The 24,181-nt window shown below is 38.9% G+C and overlaps 2 protein-coding genes across 2 annotated transcripts; one reads left to right on the forward strand and one right to left on the reverse strand.

Moving 5' to 3' along the window:
• The first annotated feature begins 5,456 nt into the window (after positions 1 to 5,456).
• Positions 5,457 to 7,533, forward strand: LOC122821402 (tripartite motif-containing protein 16-like). Its single transcript, XM_044099308.1, has one exon. The coding sequence runs from the start codon at positions 5,492 to 5,494 to the stop codon at positions 7,157 to 7,159; it is 1,668 nt and encodes a 555-aa protein (XP_043955243.1). The 5' UTR covers positions 5,457 to 5,491; the 3' UTR covers positions 7,160 to 7,533.
• A 13,759-nt stretch (positions 7,534 to 21,292) lies between these two features.
• Positions 21,293 to 23,645, reverse strand: LOC122821408 (coiled-coil domain-containing protein 69-like). The gene is made up of 5 exons (XM_044099315.1): positions 22,956 to 23,645; positions 22,287 to 22,388; positions 22,089 to 22,208; positions 21,910 to 22,007; positions 21,293 to 21,461 (listed from the first exon to the last, which is right to left on the reverse strand). Exons 1-5 carry the CDS (start codon positions 23,064 to 23,066, stop codon positions 21,323 to 21,325), a joined length of 570 nt encoding a protein of 189 aa, XP_043955250.1. The 5' UTR covers positions 23,067 to 23,645; the 3' UTR covers positions 21,293 to 21,322.
• Positions 23,646 to 24,181: the final 536 nt, after the last annotated feature.

The raw sequence follows: 24,181 nt of genomic DNA on the forward strand, positions 1-24,181 counted from the left end.
GACTATTTTAACAGAAAAAAGCAGTTAAGACATTTATAGGAAGCGGATGTGCAAATTAATGTGGACCAAAGCACAAGGTTTTGCATGTCTGCCTTAAAGTAAAAATCTCCAATAAATGGATATTTAGAGGTTGACAGCTTATGTTCTTGGGTTGGAAAATTATTTTTAGCAACACAGTTCATAAACATTTGGGTACAAATGTTTGTTTTCAAATAAAGTCCTAGATATGATCTAACTAAGGTGTGGTTATTAAAAGCCAGATACATTTTTACCATATTGTAAAAGCATTTTAATTTGTTTCCACCTGCATGAACTGTCTGCTGATGAGTTATATTTCTACCACTCAGAATGCAATTGGGTTCTGCATAAAATCTATGGGGCTGTAAATTGCTCTGGGCCACACTTTGGACATCTCTGCTGTACAGTAGAAGACTATTGACATTTTGGTATGAAGTCCATTTTTTGGTTGATCTTATTTAAGATGCATTTTAACTGCATACTGATATCTGAAGTTTGTATATCAAATCATCATTACAGTTACTTGAGGTCTATATTGTCATTCTTGTATCTTAATGTACTTAATATTGATTAATTATCCTACAGACATAATTTATTTCTCAATACCAAGATTTATTTTCAGTCATTATACCTGTATTTCATTGAAGGATGTAAGGACGTAAGCTTCAGATCAGTTTGTGATTTTAGGTACAGTCAGGAACACGTCGATAACAGCAGACAAAGGAAAGGGTCAAGGAGACATGAAAAGAGGATCTTTGGGCCAGAACCTGTTTTATAAAAGTTCCATACTGCAGCATTTTTAGAAGCAAGTACTTGCTTTTACTCAAGTAAAAATCTTGAGTGGTACATTTACTTTTACTAGAGCACATCTTTGTCTGTTTATTTGTAATTGTGCTTGTGTACAGTGTTTGAGCACTTCTCTATCACTGTTAGTACGTACACCTGTACAGCAGGGAACGCTGCCGAACACAATTTGAAGAGGTGCAACTATTGTTATCTGGAAGACTTTTAAAAAAATACAATTACAAACTCCTATAAGATTTTTCTCTTCAGCTTCACACACCACAAATAATTTTGCACCAAAAATACTTTCACACTAAATGTCAAAATTCATTAGTTGCTGTGGTGTGATTGGCTGATTTGCATTGTAACAATGTTTCACTCATTAAAACACATTCAGCACCTCAACATCCACAATATCAGATCTGGAATATCAGTAGGCTACTGGAAGTTATCTTCACAACATTTAAAGATAAGTTAGAATAACCAGGAAAGTAAAGAAAAATGCCCTATTAAGAACTAGACATACAAGTCTTAATCACAGATTATATTTGATAATCAACCATTAAAACACATTTTACAGTTTTTTATCCAAAGTACAATGATGTAAGAGATTATGTTTTGGTCACCTTTGCAGGATAAACAAACATTACCAGTGTCTAACCATCTGTCTTTACATTTTCAAGACAAACCAGATTGATCAAAAGAAAATTATTTTTCTTTTGATGCTTAATCTTCAGTTACACACTGCAGTCCAATAGGAGGCGGTAATCCACCTTCAAAGTGGTTTGCCAACCGCCAATAAATTACAAGAAGAAGTTTATAAGCTGACAGTGGATCCGTCTATGTCTATGATGATGAAAAGAGGGGGAAAGGAAAGAAGATTGGTGCCCTGGTGGACATCAGAATGTACTGAGATAATCAAGACACAAAATAAAGCTTTCAAATTATTAAAATAAATAAAACACAACTTCCAGTATCTGAATGAATACAAGAAATTTCAAGCAAATGTAAGAAGAATTATTAAAAATGCAAAAAGAGATTATTGGAGGAGTTTTTGTAATTCAGTAGGGAGACGGATATTTGAAGGTCATGGTAGCAATTAAAAGGATGAATGGGATTAAATTTTAGTGACAGGATATCCAATATTAAATGATAGAGAAATAACAGCAACTACTGACAGAGAAAAGACAAAAATGTTGATAAATACTTTTGTTAAAATTCATAGTTCTGAAAATATTAGTAAAGAAGGGGAAAAAAAGGAAGAGAAAAGACCATTTTAGAGAAGAAATTGTTACAGCAAATGGGAGATACAAATGATTAATTGAATATGTTGTTTACAATAACAGAACTGAATAAAAAATATAAGTTATCAGCTCCAGGAAAAGATCAAATTTGTCATGTTAAGTGAATATTTTATTAGAAATGAATAATTGGGGCTGCACAGTGGCACAGTTGGTAGAGCTGTTGCCTTGCAGCAAGAAGGTCCTGGGTTCAATTCCCGGCCCGGGGTCTTTCTGCATGGAGTTTGTATGTTCTACCTGTGAATGGTGGGTTCTCTCCGGGTTCTCCGGGTTCCTCCCACAGTCCAAAAACATGACTGTCAGGTTAATTGGTCTCTCTAAATTCTCCCTAGGTGTGAGTGTGTGTGTGAATGGTTGTATGTCCTGTCTGTTTTCTGTGTTGCCCTGCCATATAAAATGCGCCGAAATGTCCCATATAAAATGCGCCCTGTTACGACCCATGCAGGCGTGGCCAGATCATAACATAAGGGATCCATCCTCTTCAGATCCTAAGCAGCCAAACACATGAAGTTGAACATTTTATAATTATATTTATTTTAAAGAGATGTATTTTTTCAATTGAAATGTTACAACAAGTGGAGCGTATGACTTCAGAGTGAGCTAATGCCGAAAACAACAAACAAAAGGAAACTATCTGAATATTAACCAACTTACCTAATTGAAAGTAAAAAAACCAAATGACAAAAACTTACCTCCCTAACTAAGAAAAACATGAGAAAACTAAGAAAACAGAAATGGCAGCTCACTCCCTTACAAAAAAATCCCATGAAAATCACATGTGATAACATGTGGAAATCTGTGAATCACATGTAAATACATGTGATTCACATGTGAATAGATGTGATTTTACCACGAAACGTTCCAAAATCACACGTATTCAGATCACTGAGCTGAAGAGGAAAGACGCTGAGCTGGAGCAGCTCTCACACACAGAGGATCACAACCAGTTTCTCCTCAACTACCCCTCACTGCCAGCACTCAGTGAGTCGACACACTCATCCAGCATCAACATCCGTCCTCTGAGACACTTTGAGGACGTGACAGCAGCTGTGTCAGAGCTCAGAGACAAACTACAGGACGTCCTGAGAGACAAATGGACAAACATCTCACTGATGGTCACTGAGGTGGATGTTCTACTGTCAGAACCAGAACCAGAACCAAAGACCAGAGCTGAATTCTTGAAATATTCATGTGAAATTACAATGGATCCAAACACAACAAACACACGGCAGAGACTATCAGAGGGGAACAGGAAGGTGACATGGATGAATCAGAATCAGTTTTATTCTAATCATCCAGACAGATTCACTAAAACATCCCAAGTTCTGAGTAGAGAGAGTCTGACTGAATCTGACTGTCTGTAGATTTGGGGTTCCTCAAGGGTCAGTGCTGGGGTCAGTATTCTGTCACTTGTATATAAACCACATAAGCAAAGTGTTGAATGTATTAAAGTTTATTTTATTTGATGACAACAAACTTTCTGGTATCTGTTGAACGACAACTTCTACCTGTAATCACCTCAGAAATCAGTAAATTTAACTGTTAAAATTGAATTAAATCAAAATTTGAACAAAACTAAAAATATGATTTGTTGGAAACTCCTAATAAAAAAAAACAATTCAAATTAAAGTCCAACTCTAGAAAGATTATAGGACAATAAATTCCTCTGTGTAATAATTGATGACAAAATGAGTTGGAAACCTCACATGAAACATTTACAGAATAAACTATGTAGAAATAAATCAGTCCTGGCTGAAGCTGGACATATTCTGAATAATAAATCACTTCATGTTCTTTATAACTCTCTATTTTTGTCATATTTCTCATATCATTCAGAAATGTGAACTAAATTACTAAAACTCTTTACAGCCACTGAGTTATTAGAATCATCCATGATGTCAGTTTTTATGAGAAAACAAAAACATTATTCTTAAAATCTAAAGTTCTTCAATCTGAAGATTCTTTCAAATGGTTTAAATTATGTTTAAGAAATCAAATAAATTGTTACCTGAGTTCATACAGAATGTTTTCAGAAAAAGAAGGAGGATGTAACATCAGGGGTTATTTAAGATTAATGATTGGTAAAATACACACAACAAGAAAGAGTTTTAGTTATTTAGTTAACATGTAAAATGATGGAACAAGTTAAATGAGGAGTTCAAACAAAGTGGAGATTTAATACAATTTAAAAGGAAACATAAGGAGTTCATTTTCACAAAATACAGAAATATTAGTGAGAGATATTTAGTACAAATGTGTAAACTGAGGTGAGAGCGTATGAGTGTGTGTGTTTATATTTAGGCATGTGTGTGTTTTGGTGAGTTGATGGAAAAGAAACAGAAGTTAAATGAAAATGAATTAACCTTGATTTTGATGAGTGTTCAGGTTCATTAGGTTTATGTGTTAATATAGATTTATATGTGATTTAATGTGTATAAAAATATCTATGAGTCAGAATGCTTGTAATGAATAAGATTATTCAAGGCTGGACATAAATCTATAAAGTCAATAATGTTTGTATTTATGCATAGATGAATATAGAGACTCTGAATAATGTTCACATTTACACTATTTACTATTTTATTTAGATTCAGATATATTAACTAAATCAAATTCTTACTATTAATTTGTGTAACTTCTAAATATGTTAAGATTTTGCATTTTTTGATCTAATAATGAGGTTCCATCTGAAAACATAGAAAGAGTTTATGGAGTTTGAGTTTATAAGTTGTTTAATTCTTCCGACTGTTAAGATTACAATAAATAAGTGTATCTTGTATTCAATGTTAGTGTCTGATATTTTATACTGTTATCATGATCAAAATAGATAAAAATAAATAAATAAATAAATAAATAAATAAATAAATAAATAAATAAATAAATAAATAAATAAAGCTTCATTAGAATAATTTATTCATTTATTTTGTTTTCATCTTTCCTCCATCATCCTGAGGCCTTCTAGCTCCTCCATCACTCTTGAGTTAATGTTTGTTCTGAACTCTGATTATTTTGTCTTTTGCAAACAATTTATTGTATGTACTGTATATTATTTCTGAAAGGTTTAATTATTTCATCTACTGTCAGATAACAGTCACAACTTCAGTGCCATTTAATTTTTATTTTAATAAATAACAGAGGACAACCAGACTCTCTTCTTCTTCCACTCATTCAGTTAATCATCTTCCAGTCTTTCTCTCTAAGTCTCATATTTCTCTCTCTTCTTCCTGCTCAAACTCGTCTTCAATCTGGGTGGATCCAACATCTGCTGAAGGTGAAAGCTGATTGGCTGCTGCCTCTCTGCTCTGACATGTGACTCACAGCTCAAAGCTCAACCCAGTTTCTGTTTTCAGGAAATGAAACTCACACAGTCACTGTGACCGAGAGCAGAAATGGAGCAGAACCAGCTGGACCCAGAAACTTTCTCCTGTTCCATCTGTCTGGATCTACTGAAGGATCCGGTGGCGATTCCCTGTGGACACAGCTACTGTATGAAGTGTATTAAAACCCAGTGGGATGAAGAGGATCAGAAGGGAATCCACAGCTGCCCTCAGTGTAGGGAGACATTCATACCGAGGCCTGTGCTAAAGAAGAACACCATGCTAGCAGCTCTAGTGGAGCAGCTGAAGAAGACTGGACTCCAAGCTGCTGCTGCTGCTGACCACTGCTATGCTGGACCTGAAGATGTGGCCTGTGATTTCTGCACAGGAAGAAAACTGAAAGCCATCAAGTCCTGTTTAGTCTGTCTGGTTTCCTACTGTAAGAATCACCTCCAACCTCACCTTGATGTCCCTGGAATGAAGAAACACAAGCTGGTGGAGCCGACCAAGAACCTGCAGGAGAACATCTGCTCTCGTCATGATGAGGTGATGAAGATGTTCTGTCGTACTGATCAGAAGTCTATCTGTTATCTCTGCCCAGTGGATGAACATAAAGGTCATGACACAGTGTCAGCTGCAGCAGAAAGGACTGAGAGGCAGAGAGAGCTGGAGGAGAGACGAGGAAACATCCAGCAGAGAATCCAGGACAGAGAGGAAGATGTGAAGCTGCTTCAACAGGAGGTGGAGGCCATCAATCACTCTGCTGATAAAACAGTGGAGGACAGTGAGAAGATCTTCACCCAGCTGATCCGTCTCCTCCAGAAAAGAAGCTCTGAGGTGAAGCAGCAGATCAGATCCCAGCAGGAAACTGAAGTGAGTCGAGTCAAAGATGTTCAGGAGAAGCTGGAGCAGGAGATCACTGAGCTGAAGAGGAAAGACGCTGAGCTGGAGCAGCTTTCACACACAGAGGATCACAACCAGTTTCTCCTCAACTACCCCTCACTGCCAGCACTCAGTGAGTCTACACACTCATCCAGCATCAACATCCGTCCTCTGAGACACTTTGAGGACGTGACAGCAGCTGTGTCAAAGCTCAGAGACAAACTACAGGACGTCCTGAGAGACAAATGGACAAACATTTCACTGATGGTCACTGAGGTGGATGTTCTACTGTCAGAACCACAACCAAAGACCAGAACTGAGTTCTTGAAATATTCATGTGAAATTACAATGGATCCAAACACAACAAACAAAATGCTGAAACTATCAGAGGGGAACAGGAAGGTGAGATGGATGAATCAGAAACAATTTTATTCTAATCATCCAGACAGATTCACTGATAAATATCAAGTTCTGAGTAGAGAGAGTCTGACTGGACGTTGTTACTGGGAGGTGAAGTGGAGCGGGATTGTTTCTGTATCAGTCGCATACAAAAATATCAGCAGAGCAGGAAGAGGCAATGAATGTAAATTTGGACGTAATGACAAATCTTGGGCTTTAGATTGTAATGGTTCTAAATTTGGTCACAACAACATCTGGACCTCCATCTCAGGTCCAGTTTCCTCCAGACTAGGAGTGTACCTGGATCACACAGCAGGTCTTCTGTCCTTCTACAACGTCTCTGAAACCATGACTCTCCTCCACAGAGTCCAGACCACATTCACTCAGCCACTACTGGCTGGAGTTGGATTTTGGGGGTGGCCTCATGGATCCTCTGCAGAGTTCATTAAACCCAACTAGATTTCTTCTCTTCTCTCTGATTACTGATCAGGCTTCATGGTTCTGCTGTTCTGTTCTTCTTTATTTCTCTGGTTTAAATGTAGTTCTTCTCAGTCTCTGTGCTCCAGGAACCATTAATGATCTCTGCTGATGTTTTCTTTCATTCTTTTATGACACAGAACTGATCTGTAGAACAAATGTTGTTTAAATCAGTTGATTTTGATGTGAAATGAACTTTCTTCAGTTTTCTTTATTGTGATGCAAAGAAAAAACTGAAACTAAATTTGCCTTTAAACTGATTCTGTTTTCTTCTCTATTCTTTAGATTTAGATCAGAGAAATAAATGTCTCTTGTTCTGTTTGGCATTTTTTAATAAAACAACTTGATTACAGACAGTTTTGGTATTTTTTTCTCTTATTTATTACAACAAATATTGAGTTTTTTTGCTCTAAAGTGTAGAAACTTTTCCTTCAGATGCTACAGAAGATCAGATTCAACCTGATGTTTACAGGAGCAACAATCTGACCTGAAAGCTTTAAGATCAGGTTCTGGTCCTGGTTCTGCTCCGGAAACCAGAACCAGTTGCCATGACAACAAACACTTAATAAACTTGTATTTACACTGACATATCAAATCAACGTTGTTTCTTAATAGGCAGTTTAACAGAAAACAGACACATTGACCTGCACACATTACTCACTGTGGAACCCGGTGGTGGCAGCAGCATGCTGTGGGGATGCTTTTCTTCACCAACTATTGGCTTTTAGTCTTCAGAAGCCTTGATGCTTTGATGGAGTTTCAGCTTCCAGCAGGACAGAGATCCAAACATCCATCCAGAGCTTCAATGAAACGGTTTAAGAGCAGCAAGAAAGAAGTCAGAGCTGCTGGACGGTTCCTTCAGTCTTTATCTGGACTAAAACTGATCTAGTTCATGATCGCTACGCTGACTAGAGGAGCGATCTAATGATCTCTTCATTATTACAACAAACATTGAGTTTTAATATTTGCAAACTCCATCAAAGCATCAAGGCTTCTGAAGACTAAAAGCCAATAGTTGGTGAAGAAAAGCATCCCCACAGCATGCTGCTGCCACCACCAGGTTCCACAGTGAGTAATGTGTGCAGGTCAAAGTGTCTGTTTTCTGTTAAATTTACTATTAAGAAACTTGATGAATCAGTTTTTTCAATTCAAATTTTAAATTTATTTAGAAACAACTTGAATAAAGTGAGTTTCATCTGTTTACAAAGAGTGATACAATCTTTTACAGTCGTCTTTCCAGTTTGTCGGACGTCCCCCGTCGACCTCCAGGCACCAATCAATAAAAGGCACCTGCACACTCATTTACATAATTAGGTTAAACGACCCCAGTTGTAACACCCTAAATGTCCCATATAAAATGCGTATAATTGCGTAAAATTGATTATATACTGGCTACAGAAATCGAAACGACAACTGGCATGAATGCGAGGAAAAGGAAGAGGAAAAATTAAGATCAAATGAAAATTTCAGGCATTAGCATTAGCATTTCTGGCTAGAACCCTGTTGTATTAACTTCTTTTACCCACTTCTCTTTCCAGGCCTAGAACCAAGAATCATCAAACCACATAAGGTGAGCCATATTTTTTTTATAAAGGATTTACGTAATATCATCAAGCTTCTAATTTTAGAAAAAAAAAGTTAAATGCAAAATGAATATGCTATTTTTTTTATGTAAAATATGTGTGCTCTAAAATGCAAAGTCTTCAGGATTCACACAGGTGGGGAGGTGGCTGGGGAGAAGGAAGCTGCCCTTGCAGTGGAGAACTGATTATAGTCAAATAAGCATTTTTTTCCCACCAATATCTAAAGTTACTGTAATTTTTAACACTAAATAGTGAACAGATATAAAATAAGAACAGAAATAACATTTATTGTCCTTCAGTGGGAAATTTCCAGTGCAACAGCAGAAAGTGACAGGCAATTTATTCACACAAACAAACATACATATATATTTGTGGGTATATATCAGCGTTTCTCAATTCCAGTCCTCAGGCCCCCCTGCCCTACATGTTTTAGGTGTTTCCCTTCTGTCACACACCTGGATTGAATCTATGGGTGATTAACAGGTTTCTGCAGCACTTGATGTTCATGCAATGATTAGAATCAGCTGTTCTGGAATAGAGACGCATCTAAAACATGCAGAGCAGGGGGGCCTGAGGACTGGAATTGAGAAGCACTGGTATATATGCACACAAAAAATTTAAATTACAACCTAGAAATACTGTGGAGTCATTAAAGAAGCTTACTACCATCCTAAGGAATGTGCAACTGAGAAGGGCAATTTAAGAAATGTGTATTTGTGCATTAAAAAAATTTCTTGCAATACTAACAATATGACATTGATTAATATAGAGTGTTTTCAGTAGGGTATTAAAAACAGTGAAATAGTTATGGTAACAAATCCATTCTGAATCTATATTTTACCAAGCAGTAAAACAATCATCTAAAGTATTGCATGGGGCTAGGGTTGTCACAGTATTCAAAATTGACTCTTGCCTCCATATTAGTTTCATCTTCCTTGCCTTCAGATTTGGCAACATACAGTATAGGTAACAAAGTTCCTCTCTTGTCCTTCTAATGTTTCACTTAATGTGGAGATGCAAATACTGCAAGAGGGTGTTTTCCAGAAGATCTGAATTGCTCAAGCACTACAAACTAGACCACAGGCATTATGGACGGGGTTATTCGTATCCATGCTCATATTTAAGTTGTGCATGTAGATTCAAGACCTGGAATGCTTTACTGAGCCATTTATCAAGAAATCATCCAGTCAAACAAACAGTTACCAAAGACTTAACCAGATTCAAATGCCCCATTTGTGATTTTAATCAACTTTCCACTGAGAGAGATTTTTTTCAACATATATTTCAACATCTCAAGAACAAGGAAACTGTCACGTGTGTGTTTCAGGACTGTTTATCAAACAAATATTTACGAGAACTACAAAAGTCATAAATACAGAAAACATTCTGACATTGGCAATACATTTAAGACTGGGATTACTGAAAAAAAACAATTAGACTGTGGTGAAGAATTGTGTGTTAGTTCTGGTACTGATATTTTTGATCAAGACAATACTGCACAAGCTAATCAAGATCACACATTTAATGAGACTGATTCTGAAAACTTACAGAGATATTAAACTTAAACTTGCATCAGTTCTTCTAAAGTTAGAAAGCAGTTTTCTTGTGTCAAATGCAGCTATTGATGAACTATTGCAGGAGTTAAAGTATTTAATTGGTTCTTTGTCCCTGCCAGTTACATGCAGAACTGTAACCCAAATACTACATGATCATCTTTGCCAGTTTGACTAGTCAGTTATTGAAAAACTTGCCAGGGCCCTCTGTGAAACAAACCCTGTAAACAAAGCAATAGGAGATAAAGGCTCCTTTTCTAGTGTGTATCCAGTATGTATCAATCCTAAAGTCTTTGCAGCAAGTTCTTGACTGTGAGGTTATCTTGGATCAGACTGATAATTTAAATTGTGTGAATAAACTACTACAAAGAAGTAGTGTTCATACATATAGGTCTTTCTATGACGGGTCATTTTTTAGTGAAAATGAGCTTTTGTGTAAGGAGGAGAGCATTTCATTGATATTGTATATTGATGATTTTGAAATATGCAACCCTCTCAGTACATCTAAACGGAAGCATAAAATTTGTGGCTTATACTGGATTCTTGGTAATTTGCCACAGGGGTGCAATTCTAACTTGTCTTCCATTTACCTGGCTGCTTTAATCAAAACTAATGATTTGAAGTGCTATGGTTACGAGAAGGTTTTAGAACCTTTACTTAATGAGCTTGTGATTTTGGAACAAGAAGGGGTCTTTGTGTCAAAGTTGGGTAGAGCTGTAAAAGGCACAGTTCAGTGTGTGGTTGCAGATAATCTTGCTGCCCACAGTATTGGTGGCTTTGTAGAGAACTTCACAGGGTCATACATATGTAGGTTTTGTTTGGCAGTTAAAACAGACATTCAAACTACAGAGGTTAGAAGTGATGCATTTACCCTGAGAACCAAAAGCATTCATGCTGATCACTTAAAAATTCTTCAGGAACGTGAATTGGCAAGTTATCAGGGTGTGAAATCAACTTCCATTTTCTCACATTTATTGTATTTTGACATTACCACAGGTCTTCCTCCAGACATTGTGTATGACCTTTTTGAAGGAGTTGTTCCTTTTGAACTAGCTTTGTGTCTGGGTGTTTTGATTAAGAAAAAATATTTCACATTGGTATCACTGAATGATTCAATAGCATCTTTCAATTTTAAGGGGACTGATAAAACTAATCGACCTCATCCAATTGCTCTCAATTTTGAAGCCAAAAAAAGTGTTGGGGGTAATGCACATGAGAATTGGAGTTTGATCAGATTTTTACCTTTGTTGATTGGACACAGAGTGCAACATGTGGAGCCAGCTTGGCAGATCTTAACAGACTTAAGGGACATTGTTGATCTTGTGGTCTGTCCTATTCACACAGAGGACTCTATTGCTTACCTTGACTTTAAGATCTCAGAGCACAGAACACAATTCCAGGAGGTTTTTCCTAATTGTGACCTTAAACCAAACACCATTTCTTGGAACATTACCCGCACTTGATTCGCCAATTTGGTCCTTTAGTAGCCTTATGGTCCATGCGCTTTGAAGCTAAGCATAGCTTTTGTAAAAGAGTTGCACGAAATATCAAGTGTTTTAAAAATGTCCTCTGTTCCCTTGCAGAGAGACACCAGTATCAGATGGCACATCATTTGCATTTATCTGGTTTTCCTAAACCTCTTTTGGAAGTTACAAATGTTTCCACAGTAACAACTGATGTTCTCGACAAGGGAATAGTAAATGCTCTAAAACAGAAGTTTTCAAATCTGGCCACAGTGTGCATGACTAAAAGTGCAACATTTAATGGACTGAAGTACAGATGCGGGATGATCTTGATCCATGGCTCATTGGGAGGATTACCAGAGTTCATTGAAATAATTCAAATGGTGATCCTGGCAAACCAGTTATTCTTTCTGGTCAGAAAACTTGAGGGATGGTATGTTGAGCTTTACAGATCTTATGATCTGAAAACATCAGACAAAGAACTGAAACTGGTTGAGCTACAAGACCTAACAGATGTATACCCGCTGGAAGACCACAGAATTAGAGGAATACGTCTTGTTACTGCGAAAAGATATATCCACGTTTAAGGGTGAGGTAATATAAGATTGTACAAAAAATTAAATGTGTGGCACAAAAGATTTTTGTGTTTGTATGGATGAACTTAAATTACAGTAATAGTTTAATAACTACCTTAATATTGTTTTGGCCCTCTACAAGCAAATGTCCAAACATTTGACTAATAATGAAGGAATTAGTGTTCCCCAGTGAAAGCAGCGAGGTACGTTTTGTTTTATTGTTTGTATTATATGTTTATGTTTGTATTCTAATATTTGTATGTTTTAGTTTTCACGGTGACTGTGGTGACCAGGTGACTGTGATGACTGCGATGATTGTGATAATTGAAGACTGTGGTGATCACGTTGGATCTGAATCAGCTGCATAATGGAAATAAAAAAAAAAGAAATTCACCCGTCGAGACTGGCTGATTAATTGAAGAACTGGGGAGCTGCTATACGCATTTTATATGGGACATTTAGGAGGATTTATAATGGGACATTTGGTGTTCTGACAAACTGCCAGTTAGCCACTCCCCTCTGCCAAACCTCTCTGCTGCATCTTTCTTCTCTGCTGGAGTGATGAGAACCAGGTGGATTCAATCTCCTACCAATCAGAGTGTAGGTACTTAAGGTGTGACTGACCTGTCACTCCTGTTTGTAGTGCCACAGCAAGAAGGCAAACAATCCTGTTAATATGTAAAGTGAAACTGTGCAAAAGTTTCTAAAAAACTGTGAAGGACAGCCTGTTAGCTCAAAATACTGTTGCTCATTCACATGGACTTGGTTTGATTGAGAGTTTTATATTATTGAAAAGAAAAGAAAAAGACAATACACTTGGTGTTTATTGTTTGAAGGAAAAAGAAAAAAATAGGAAAATGTTGGTTAGGATGTTTGACTATGAAATTAAATGTTAAATATGCTAATATATTCATTGATATTGAACTTAATTATAAAACATTTGCTATTTGTCAAACTTTAGGTTTAAATGGTTTAAAGGGGTGGAAATTTATCTTCACATGTAGATTATGTGGACACTGTGAATCCAAGTAAAGGCACAGATGCATATGGGTTCATGATAGAACATCTGCAAAACCTAGTAAAGACAGCAAAGGCAGTGCATAAACATTGGAAGTGCTGGGCTCCTCATGCAGAACAACATGAGCTTCAGAGTCTTATCAGAGCTCTTGAGACTATATTACCAAAACTAACATTAAGAAAAGCAGAATTTATTGAAGAGCAAGCCAAAGAAGTGACCAAAAGTGACCATGTGACCCTTCTATGAGTTTTCCTGTGGCACCAGCCATTAAACTAAAGCCTGCTGCTTTACCAAAGTTCACTGGAGTTCGTAGAGAGTTTTATCAGTGGAAAAAAGATTGGGAAGCACTCCAGATGCAGGGAGAACCTACTGGATCCAAAGAGATTAAAAAATATCATCATCTTGACAGTGTGGATGAGAAAATAGTGCGAGACAATCGTCTCACAACTTACACAACAGCTGATGAGATATTCCGGGTTCTAGAGAATCGCTTTGGAAATAAAACAACAATTGCCCTTGAAATAGTGGAGGAGCTTCAAAAGGTTCCACCAGTTAAAGGCAACTAGCCCAAGAAGATTGTTGAGCTAATTCAGACTGTAGAAAAAGCTCTGATAGATCTTGAAGAACTTGGTGTACCTGGTGATATAAAGAACCCCCTTATAACAAAAGCAATAGAAAGTAAACTTCCAGACAGCCTGAAGAAGGAATGGCTTCTCCATATAGCCAGCAAAGGGACTGAGGGTGAAGACAAACGATTTGACTACTGTTACGACCTGCTACCCTCACCCTGGCTCGTTCTTATTTCTTTTATACAGATTACGGGAGAGAGGGGCCGCAACATTAAGTGCGTAATGATTTTTAAACAAAAGGAAACCGAGAAGAAACCAAAAGGGCACCTGACGGAACACACAGTGTGGTGGGGCTTACCTTAGACGTCCAATCCGTAGGTTATGTTCCTCAATCCAGATGGCATCCATGCAGAAGGGAAAGCCCTCGCGATCCCTCATGCGTCAGGCGTTTCGTTTAATAGTTTTTATGTTTTCTTTGTCTTTAAATATATATCTAGTTTTCTTTTTTCTTTTCCTTAAAAAATCCACCTCTGGTGATTTCGATGGTGGTTGGTCTTGGCAGGCGTGTAACTTCCCCGGTGCTAAAATTCCTAGCGTCCAGCCGGTTTTTCCAAAAAAACAAAACAAATCAAAACAAATGAATACAAACTTCCTCCCGGCCAAAAACTTCCGACGCTCCCCTCTGGGTGGATCCGTCCCGAGGTGAAGGTACTCTTTTCATCCAGAGCCTTCCCGCACCGTTTTTAATCAATTTTCCTTTTCGAACTCCGCTGCTACCGCAGCTTCGCTCACGCCACCATCACTCATCTTCCTCAGGTGCGCCACCAGCCCAACTAAAAACACCTGGGCTGGCTAAGCCCCGCTCCCCCACCGGTGAACCGTCAAAGGTGCCAACAATAAAACAAAAATAAACAATCAGGAGGCGGAAGCAAAGTACGAGCATGTAACACTACCTCTTGAAATTTCTTCAAGGTCAAGAAGCAATTTATGAAAAACTGGATCAGTTGAAGGACGAGGAGTCAAAACCAAGGTCTGAACCACGCCAAGCCTGGACCAGAACGTCTATTCAGGCAACAAACATGTCTCAAGGATGTGTGGTTTGTGGAGACGGGAAGCATAAGAAAAAGCTGTATATCTGTAAAAAGTTTCGTATGCTAAAGCTGTCAGAAAAGAAGGAAGCTGTTAAGAAACTGGGGGCCTGCAAAAAATGTTTGGAGATTCACAGTGATTATGAGAACTGTAAGACTGAATTCCTGTGCAGAAGGCCAGACTGCAAGGAGCAACGCACAGCAGAGCACCATTACTATCTTTGTCCAAAAGCCGATGTGTCCAGAGAGCATTTTATCCAGAGGCACAAAGACACTGCAGTGGGAGGTGATGTAGCAGGACGCTACACCCAAGCCCAAGAAGAGTTCATTAAAGGCCTCCCACCTGAACAGGCAGAAAAGTGTCGTCATGTCTTCTGTAATGCATTGGCTAAAACATCTGTATCCAATCAACCCAACCTTCTGGAAAAGAATGGTTTGGTGGAGTGGCCTGTCATCATGATGCTTTTAGAAGTCACAGCTAATGCAGGACAAAAGATTGGAACTCTAATTGATCTAACATCAGATACCAACTATATAACACATGATGCAGCTGATCGATTAAACCTGAGGAGTGAAGCCATAACCCTGGTTGTCCACGGTGTGGGAGGAATGAAAGTTCAAGTTACCACAAGACGGTACCTCCTAAAGATCCGGGTCAGAACAGAAAGGGGAAACTTCAAGTCCCACCAACTCCTCTGCTATGGTTAGGACAGCATTGCAGACATCCATCAACATATAACTGAGAAAGCACTTCAAAAGTTCTTCCCAGATGTCCCCCTTAGTGAACTTGTGAGACCAAAGGAGATACAGCTGTTAATAAGTCACAAAGAAGGTCAACTGGTTCCACAGAAGATACGTGCTGTTGGAGATCTTGTATTATGGGATGGACCATTGGGAAAGACTGTTGCAGGAACACACCCTGACCTGTTTGAAGAGGCTACATTCACAGCACACCAATCTAGAACGCACTTCGCCAGGTCAATGAGAACTGCTGCAGTGATGTATAAAGAGCATGTATGCTCTTCATCTACCATCAAGCATTTTAGCTCTGCGGCTACCACTCGTGATTTCCTTGAATGGTGGAAGTGGGACAGCATTGGTGCTGCTTGCACCCCAAAATGTGGAGGCTGCCGCTGTGGCAACTGCCAACCTGGTGGCAAAGAAATGACCTTGGCTGAAGAAATTGAATTAGAAGTGGTGAAGAGTGGACTGACATATGCTGGTGCTGATGACCACAGTGACGGTCCCCATTGGCATGCAAGCTATCCATGGCTTGAGGACCCCTCCACATTGCCAAACAATAAAAAGGCAGTGGAGGCGACCTTTCTCAGAACGGAGAGACAACTGGCCAAGGAACCACTGTGGGAAAAGGCTTACAGTGCTCAAGTCCATGAAATGGTTGACCGGCAGGCTGCAAAAAAGCTGACTGAAGAGGATCTAAATACCTGGAAAGGACCTGTCTGGTACATAAGCCTTCTCATCGCTCTGTCACAACCCCTGTGAGACTCGTCTGGAACAGCAGTCAAAAGTATAAAGGCCAAAGCCTAAATGATCTGCTCTTGAAAGGTCCTGATGTTCTCAATTCCATCCGAGCAGTACTCCTCAAGTTCCACCAGGGCTCTTTTGCTGCTCTGGGAGACATCAGAAAAATGTACAATTCTGTCTGGCTTGAGGAGCGAGAGGTTAATCTGCATCGCTTCTTGTGGCGTGATTCGGCGGATGAAGAGCTGGAAGAGTATGCAATTACACGGGTAAACATTGGGGACAAACCAGCAGGTTGTATAGCGCAACTTGCCATGAGAGAGACAGCTAACCTTCCTCAGTTCAGTCACATGAAAGATGAGTGTCAAGTATTACATGAGCACAGCTATGTTGATGACATATTAACATCCCACAACTGCCACAAAAAACTTAAGGTCATCACAAAGAATGTAGAATTGATTCTAAAAGCAGGATGATTTGAGCTGAAACCATGGGTTTTCCCTGGCCAAAATAAGGAAGAGAAACTAGAGACATCACCACAGATGATTGTCCTGCCGAATCAGCTGAAGGAGGAAAACAATAAGGCACTTGGCCTTGGTTATATTGCAAATGAAGACAAGTTACATGTCATGGTGAGAATTAACTTCTCCAAGCGAAAGAAAAAAAATTAGACTTGGCCAAAATTTGCTACTAGAAGAGGTACGGATAAAGACACCATACCCATTGACACGGAGCTATTGAGTCAAGTAGCTGGTTTATATGACCCAATCGGCCTGACAACACCAGCAAAGGAAAAAGGGGTTATTTTAGTCCGACGAGCATTCCAGGAGGCAAAACCAAAGTGTAACATTGTCAAGGACACATGGGACCTTGCCTTATCTGATGAGCTCCACAGAGATGCGGTTGATCTATTTGAGGAGTATGTACAGCTAAGTAAAATTGCATTTCCAAGAGCCCTTACTCCTCCAAATGTCACTACTGAACCCATTGCAATTACCCTTTCAGATGGCAGTGAAAATTCATATGGCGCTGTTCTTTACCTGCAGTGGAACTGCTGCAAACAAATAACAGTTCGACTAGTGGAGTCAAAAGCAAAGTTGACACCTCTAGATCAGAAAGGAGATGCAGCCAAAGCAGAGCTTTGTGGTGCGGTCTTTGCAAGTCATCTTAAAAAAGACTTTGAGCAGCATTCCCAGATCAAGATCAGCCAGTGGTACCATTTATTGGACAGTCAAACAATCCTTGGAGCCATTCAACGTGAGAGTTATGGATTTCAAACTTTCTTCGCTAATAGAATAGGAGAAATTCAAAGCAGTACACGGCTACAAGACTGGTGGTGGATCCCTGGACAACTCAATATAGCCGACATTATCACTCGAGGAGCTGGGCCAAAAGAACTTGATGTTAATTCAGAGTGGCAAGAAGGACCAAAGTTCCTACACCTCCCCGAGTGTGAGTGGCCAATTATGTCTGCAAAGGATGTGTCTACTGCAGCTCGAGAAAGCATTAATGATATGCAAAAGAAGTCGTTTACAGTAGCACTCACCAGAGCCCAAACAAAGAAAGATCAAAGTTCTGAGCAAAGTTCTGAGCGGAGACCTCCTGCTGGGGCAGCTGTCAAAAACTTAGTGGATGAAAGACGCTTCAGTAGCCTAATGTGTCTAGTCAAGACTGTTTCTTTCATATGGAGAGCTGCCAGAAAATTTATGTCTCGAAACAAGTCTATAAAGACACTAAAGTGGGAGGCGGTGCCAACAAGTGGGGTCATTACTGCTTACGAACGTCAGGACGCCTTTAGAGACATCTGTCTTGCTGCTCAAGAGGGGGTGACCTTTCCAGCTACCACCACAGACCGCTTGATGGTGTACAAAGAGGTAGAGACTGGATTATTAGTCTGTGGCGGGAGAATCCATGGTTTCAGGGAAGATGGCATGGCAGTCCCCCTTCTACCATCTTATGCGTGGGTCTCTAGTTTGTTGGCTCGAGAGGCACACAATGAAGATCATGAAGGTGTGGCTGCAACCCTACTGAAAATGAGAAGAAAAGGCTGGGTCATTCAAGGGAGGAGAATTGCCAAAAAAGTAGTGGAAAACTGTCTTATCTGCAAAAAGTACAAAGCAAGAAGATGTCAACAAATAATGGGGTATTTACCTCCTGAAAGAACCAAACCTGCAGCCCCATTTGAGTTCACAACAGTTGACCTCTTTGGACCATACCTCGTTAAAGATGTTATCAAGAAAAGAGTCTCCATGAAAGTGTGGGGTGTTGTTTTCAGCTGCATGGCCAGCAGGGCTGTTCATATAGACCTGGTAGACACAATGTCAACAGAGAGCTTCTTGATGACTTACCAACGATTCACTGCAATTAGAGGACATCCAAGGAAGATCTGGTCTGATCCAGGAACAAATTTCATTGGTGCCAAGTCTGTATTAAGAGAGCTGTACCAATTCCTGGATTCTCAAGACACAGGTGCAATAGAGGAAATGTCAGCTCAAAAAGGCACCCAATGGGAGTGGATAATTAATCCAGCTGACTCACCTCATCGCAATGGAGCTGCTGAAGCTGCCGTCCGCATCATTAAGAAGGCACTCCAGAGTTTGGGTACCAATACTGGCCTCAATTACAATGAGCTTCAGACAATATTCCAACTTGCTGCTAATCTTGCCAACGAGCGTCCTATTGATGCCCAGGTGCAGAGCCGTGAAGATTGCATCCTGTATGTATCACCCAACACACTCCTCTTGGGACGGGCCTCTCCAAATGGTGACAATAGAACATTCGACTTTGCAAGTTATCCTTATAAAAGACTCAGAGAAATGCAGCATCATGTCAACAGATTCTGGAGATCAGCTTTCCGGCCCAAACTTATTTGTGAGAAGCAAATGGCACACTTCACATCGAAATGTTGCATCTGCTGATATTGTTTGGCTATGTGACCAAAATGCAGTGCGAGGCCAATTCAAGTTAGGACGGGTCGTGAGTGTTAACCCTGATGCTAAGGGCATTGTGCGGGATGTGAATGTCAAAGTTGTCCAAAGCCCCTGCGTTCCTGTGACAAGACTCAAACCCAGCCAGCCTCTGTCTGGAGTCCTGAAAGAACCTGCACAAACTACTATCCTGCACAGAGATGTTCGGCGCCTGGTGATTCTATTACCGGTGGAGGAACAAGGATAAGACTGAAAGGCAGGTGTTGATTCTGCGATCTCTCCATCTATTTCGTGGGAAGATCGAGTGGGAGGTGTTCTGACAAACTGCCAGTTAGCCACTCCCCTCTGCCAAACCTCTCTGCTGCATCTTTCTTCTCTGCTGGAGTGATGAGAACCAGGTGGATTCAATTTCCTACCAATCAGAGTGTAGGTACTTAAGGTGTGACTGACCTGTCACTCCTGTTTGTAGTGCCACAGCAAGAAGGCAAACAATCCTGTTAATATGTAAAGTGAAACTGTGCAAAAGTTTCTAAAAAACTGTGAAGGACAGCCGGTTAGCTCAAAATACTGTTGCTCATTCACATGGACTTGGTTTGATTGAGAGTTTTATATTATTGAAAAGAAAAGAAAAAGACAATACACTTGGTGTTTATTGTTTGAAGGAAAAAGAAAAAGAAAAAAGGAAAATGTTGGTTAGGATGTTTGACTATGAAATTAAATGTTAAATATGCTAATTTATTCATTGATATTGAACTTTATTATAAAACATTTGCTATTTGTCAAACTTTAGGTTTAAAGGGGTGGAAATTTATCTTGTTAATTTCACAATGTATTTATCTTGTCAATTTCAGATTGTAATTGATGTTTCTGTTTGTTTTGAGGTTTTTCACCTAAGTGGTTGGAAGTGGTTGGACTACAAAAAATTATGGAAAATAAAGATGGACTAACTAAAATGAAGACTCCTTGAGTGAAATCCAGTCATGTTTCACAATAGAGACCTATCCCTTTAAAGTGTGGATCGCACAGTAAATAAAATCTAGCAGAACTTGACATTTGGGGTGTTACGACTGGGGTCGTTTAACCTAATTATGTAAATGAGTGTGCAGGTGCCTTTATTGATTGGTGTCTGTCAGGACGACGGGGGACCTCCGATTGGTCGCTTCCGGTGGTGACGGATATAAAAGCTGGTGACACGGACTTCCTGCCATCCATCCTCGGCTCATCCCAACCTGCCACACTGTTTGATCATGTAACGTTCTGGAGTTTGTAGGAGTGAGCTGCCGTTTCTGTTTTCTTAGTTTTTTCATGTTTTTCTTAGTTAGGGAGGTAAGTTTTTGTCATTTGGTTTATTTACTTTCAATTAGGTAAGTTGGTTAATATTCAGATAGTTTCCTTTTGTTTTCGGCATTAAGAATATTTGTGAAATGAGTCAGGTCAGAAATTGGTTTCATGTGGTGCTAGAGAGTAAGGATAGCTTTGCAGGGGGGGGAAAAAATAAAGAAGCTGAAAAAGTACGGTTATTCAATTCACTGAATCAAAGCTTCCAGCATGGCATGAAGGCACAGATTATAGTCCAAAAACTGAATCCAACATGGCAGATCCACAGTGGGTCAAAAGCTGATTGCTTATATTTTATGACCATCAACTATTTGCCATGCCTGAGTTAAGGAAATCTGTTACTCTTTTACAACCAAAATCCTGAACTAACTTTTTTCTAACATGAATAAAAAGCTATCCAACAAATTTATGCAGCAACAGATTCCTTCAAAACTGTCACTGAGCTCTGCAGACGAGAGGCATGTCTACCAGTGAGAAAATAAAGCAGGAAGTCTGTATGTTGACAAATAAGGCACTTTATTAGCAAGCCCAGAAGATGGAGCAATAGATTTACAGGCGAGTCCCTGGACATGAATCTTTGTCTCTCAGTTGCAAAATCAACTGCTCTTTTTCCTGAGAAAGATTCTCATTTACTGCCCTCTGTGTCTCCAGGGCCACCTTCAGGTCCTGCTGCTCCTTCAAAAACTGCCTAGAAAACAGATGAAGGAAAATTAACAAGCATTTTAAAAAATGTTTGGTTGTTTTTGCACAAAGCCTATTTTGATAAACTTCTCCTTGATAAGATTATTAACTTCACTATTTTTATTAGAAAAATTTAAACTCATCTGTTCTAAATTCTTTACAAGTATTACTAAAGAAAACCCAAAATGTTTCCTCAAAATGTTACACAAAACTAATAAGAAAATTACATTTAATACATGAATGTTATGTTAAGACTGACAACAAAAATTAAGGTTACCAATATGAAACTGTGATTATTTCGTTGCTTGTACTTGTGACAGTGCAATGACAATAAAGTTGAATTCTATTCTATTAACTGATGAGACAAAACTGTTGAATCCTCTTCAATACAAATGTTATTGTTAGTTTAGCTGGACGTTGGCCTGGTCAGCAGGTGGCCTCATATTTACACTTACTGAATGAGGGTATGGAAGCTTTCTATCTGGACCTCCAGGTCCTTGTTTTGCTGCAGGACCTGGACGATCTGGGCCTCCAGAGACACATTTCGTTCCACCTGAACAGAAGAAAACCAAACATCTTCAATGAGACCTTTAAGAGTTCAAGGAGTTACAGTCTTAGAAATCTATGAACCTACCAGTTGATCCATCCTCTCCAGCTTCCTGCTTTGCTCCTGCAGACGCTCCCCCTTCATCTCAATCACATAGATCAGAAACTCCTGCTCAGCCTCCCAGAATGAACCTGGGCTTCCATGTTCCTGAACAATGTTGAAGAATTTCTATGTAAAAACTTCAAAATTTTGTACTTTATTTTCTGAAGCCATTTCCAAAACTACCTTAATATTCCTTTCCAAATTCTTTTTGAAGGTTGAGTCTTCAACACGTATCTTCAAATCATTGAAGGCTTGCAGGTCAGCCGCGAACTGCCGCAGTTTGTCCTTCAGGTAGAGCACAATTACAAACACAAGTAGAGAAAGTTAGTAAAAACAGACAAGATTTTATGTAATAATACACAGTCATCTTCAGAAACAATTTGCTGTCCTGCTACTTTAGCTGGCTGGGTGTTATAATTCAGTCACAACAAATCTCCCTAAAAATGATGATGAATTAGTTCATATGTGAATCAAGGTTTCCACTGTTGTGCTATTCTTAGTGGTGATCTTATACAGAATACCAACCGCATTCCTGACTGATTCAAAATCTTGGCCTTCCCTTTTTATTTTATTCCTTTAATAATTTAACATGTTTTATTAATGAGAAAATAAAAAACAATGTCAATCTTATTTGTTTTGTAAGTGAATGTCAACTCTGGAAAATAAGAATTCTTACTTAAGATAGATTAATTTCAATTTAAAAGCCTCAAGATTTTATTTAATCTTTGAAAATTACTGATATTGCATTATCAGTATGATACACTACACACTATTTTGCCTGATATTCGGACATTTAGCTTTACCAAGACCTCAATATCAGAGAGGTTTTATGCCTTTAGTATTGAGAGTTACCTTCAAGGTCTCTTGTTCTGCCTGAAACCTTTGCGTAAGATCAGCTACCTGCTTTTCATGTTTGCTCAGCAGCCCTGCAAGACACAACAAGATGTTTATTTTCAGCAACATCACCTGATAAAACTACACCATGTGATGTGATGTGGGAAAAGAAAAAACTCCAAGCAGGAACATTTCAGATAGAAATTTGAAGGGTGCCAATGCAGCAACTCTCTGAAAGTCCAAAATCAACTTCCTTTTGTTTATTCCACAAAAAAATTTAACTTATGTGATGATAAATTCATGTAAGAATGAATATGCTGCCAAGTAATGTTACAGAGAACAAAACAAAACCAAAAAAAAACATCCACCCACAGAAGACCTTCACAAAGTATTCCCAAAAATGTGAACCGACAGGCCAGACGTGAAAAATCCACCCAGAGAGAAATGCAAACGGAAAGCAGGCCTCTCGTGTTCTTCTATGGCTGATTTACTTTTGTGTTCATCCAGAAAGTTCAGCTCAGTCTCTGTTACCACCTGCAGAACCGGAGAAGAGTCAGTTTCATGACAGAATGAAAGACAGGAGCAAAAAGAGGGGAAAATTGCAAGTTGTACTCTGAAACTGCACAGCAGAAGGTGTCTAAACATATTTTAAAGTGATCTGGATTAATAGTTTTTTTTCATTAAACTTTTTGCTAGAAGGGTTATTTAAAATCTTGAGAAAAGTGGACAAATTAAGTGGCAAAATATAAAATAGATCCAGTAATTACAGCTGAATGGGGGTGTGTGTGGAGAGGGGCTCAATCATGGTTTTGGCCCTGAAACTTTCCAACAGGAGCCATTTTTATCCAGTTTGTTTCTTGTTAAATCTCCCACTGTGACTGAGACTTACGGTGCTTTAGATGTTCCGGTTGTTCTGAGACCACCTGTATAAGTCGCCACTTGCTAGCAAACTAATGAACTATCTAGCTACCAACGGGGCTGATTACATCTGTTATCCAATTGTAGACAATGACTTGATGGTCCAGAAGGCTTAGTTTTCTCATGTTTTTCTTAGTTAGGGAGGTAAGTTTTTGTCATTTGGTTTATTTACTTTCAATTAGGTAAGTTGGTTAATATTCAGATAGTTTCCTTTTGTTTTTTGTTTTCGGCATTAAGAATAATTGTGAAATAAGTCAGGTCAGAAATTAGTTTCATGTGGTGCTAGAGAGTAAGGATAGCTTTGCAGGGGGGGAAAAAAATAAAGA

This window comes from Gambusia affinis, linkage group LG19 (assembly GCF_019740435.1).
Source record: "Gambusia affinis linkage group LG19, SWU_Gaff_1.0, whole genome shotgun sequence".
Lineage (NCBI taxonomy): Eukaryota > Metazoa > Chordata > Actinopteri > Cyprinodontiformes > Poeciliidae > Gambusia > Gambusia affinis.

Bases quoted from the DNA above. Each gene is read 5' to 3' on its own strand.
- LOC122821402 (XM_044099308.1), top strand. From the start codon at position 5,492: ATGGAGCAGAACCAGCTGGACCCAGAAACTTTCTCCTGTTCCATCTGT.
- LOC122821408 (XM_044099315.1), bottom strand. From the start codon at position 23,066: ATGTTGCTGAAAATAAACATCTTGTTGTGTCTTGCAGGGCTGCTGAGC. The intron at 22,389-22,955 runs GTAACTCTCAAT...CTCTACCTGAAG, and splicing joins CAGAACAAGAGACCTTGAAG to GACAAACTGCGGCAGTTCGC. The intron at 21,462-21,909 runs GTAAGTGTAAAT...TCTGTTTTCTAG, and splicing joins AGCTTCCATACCCTCATTCA to GCAGTTTTTGAAGGAGCAGC.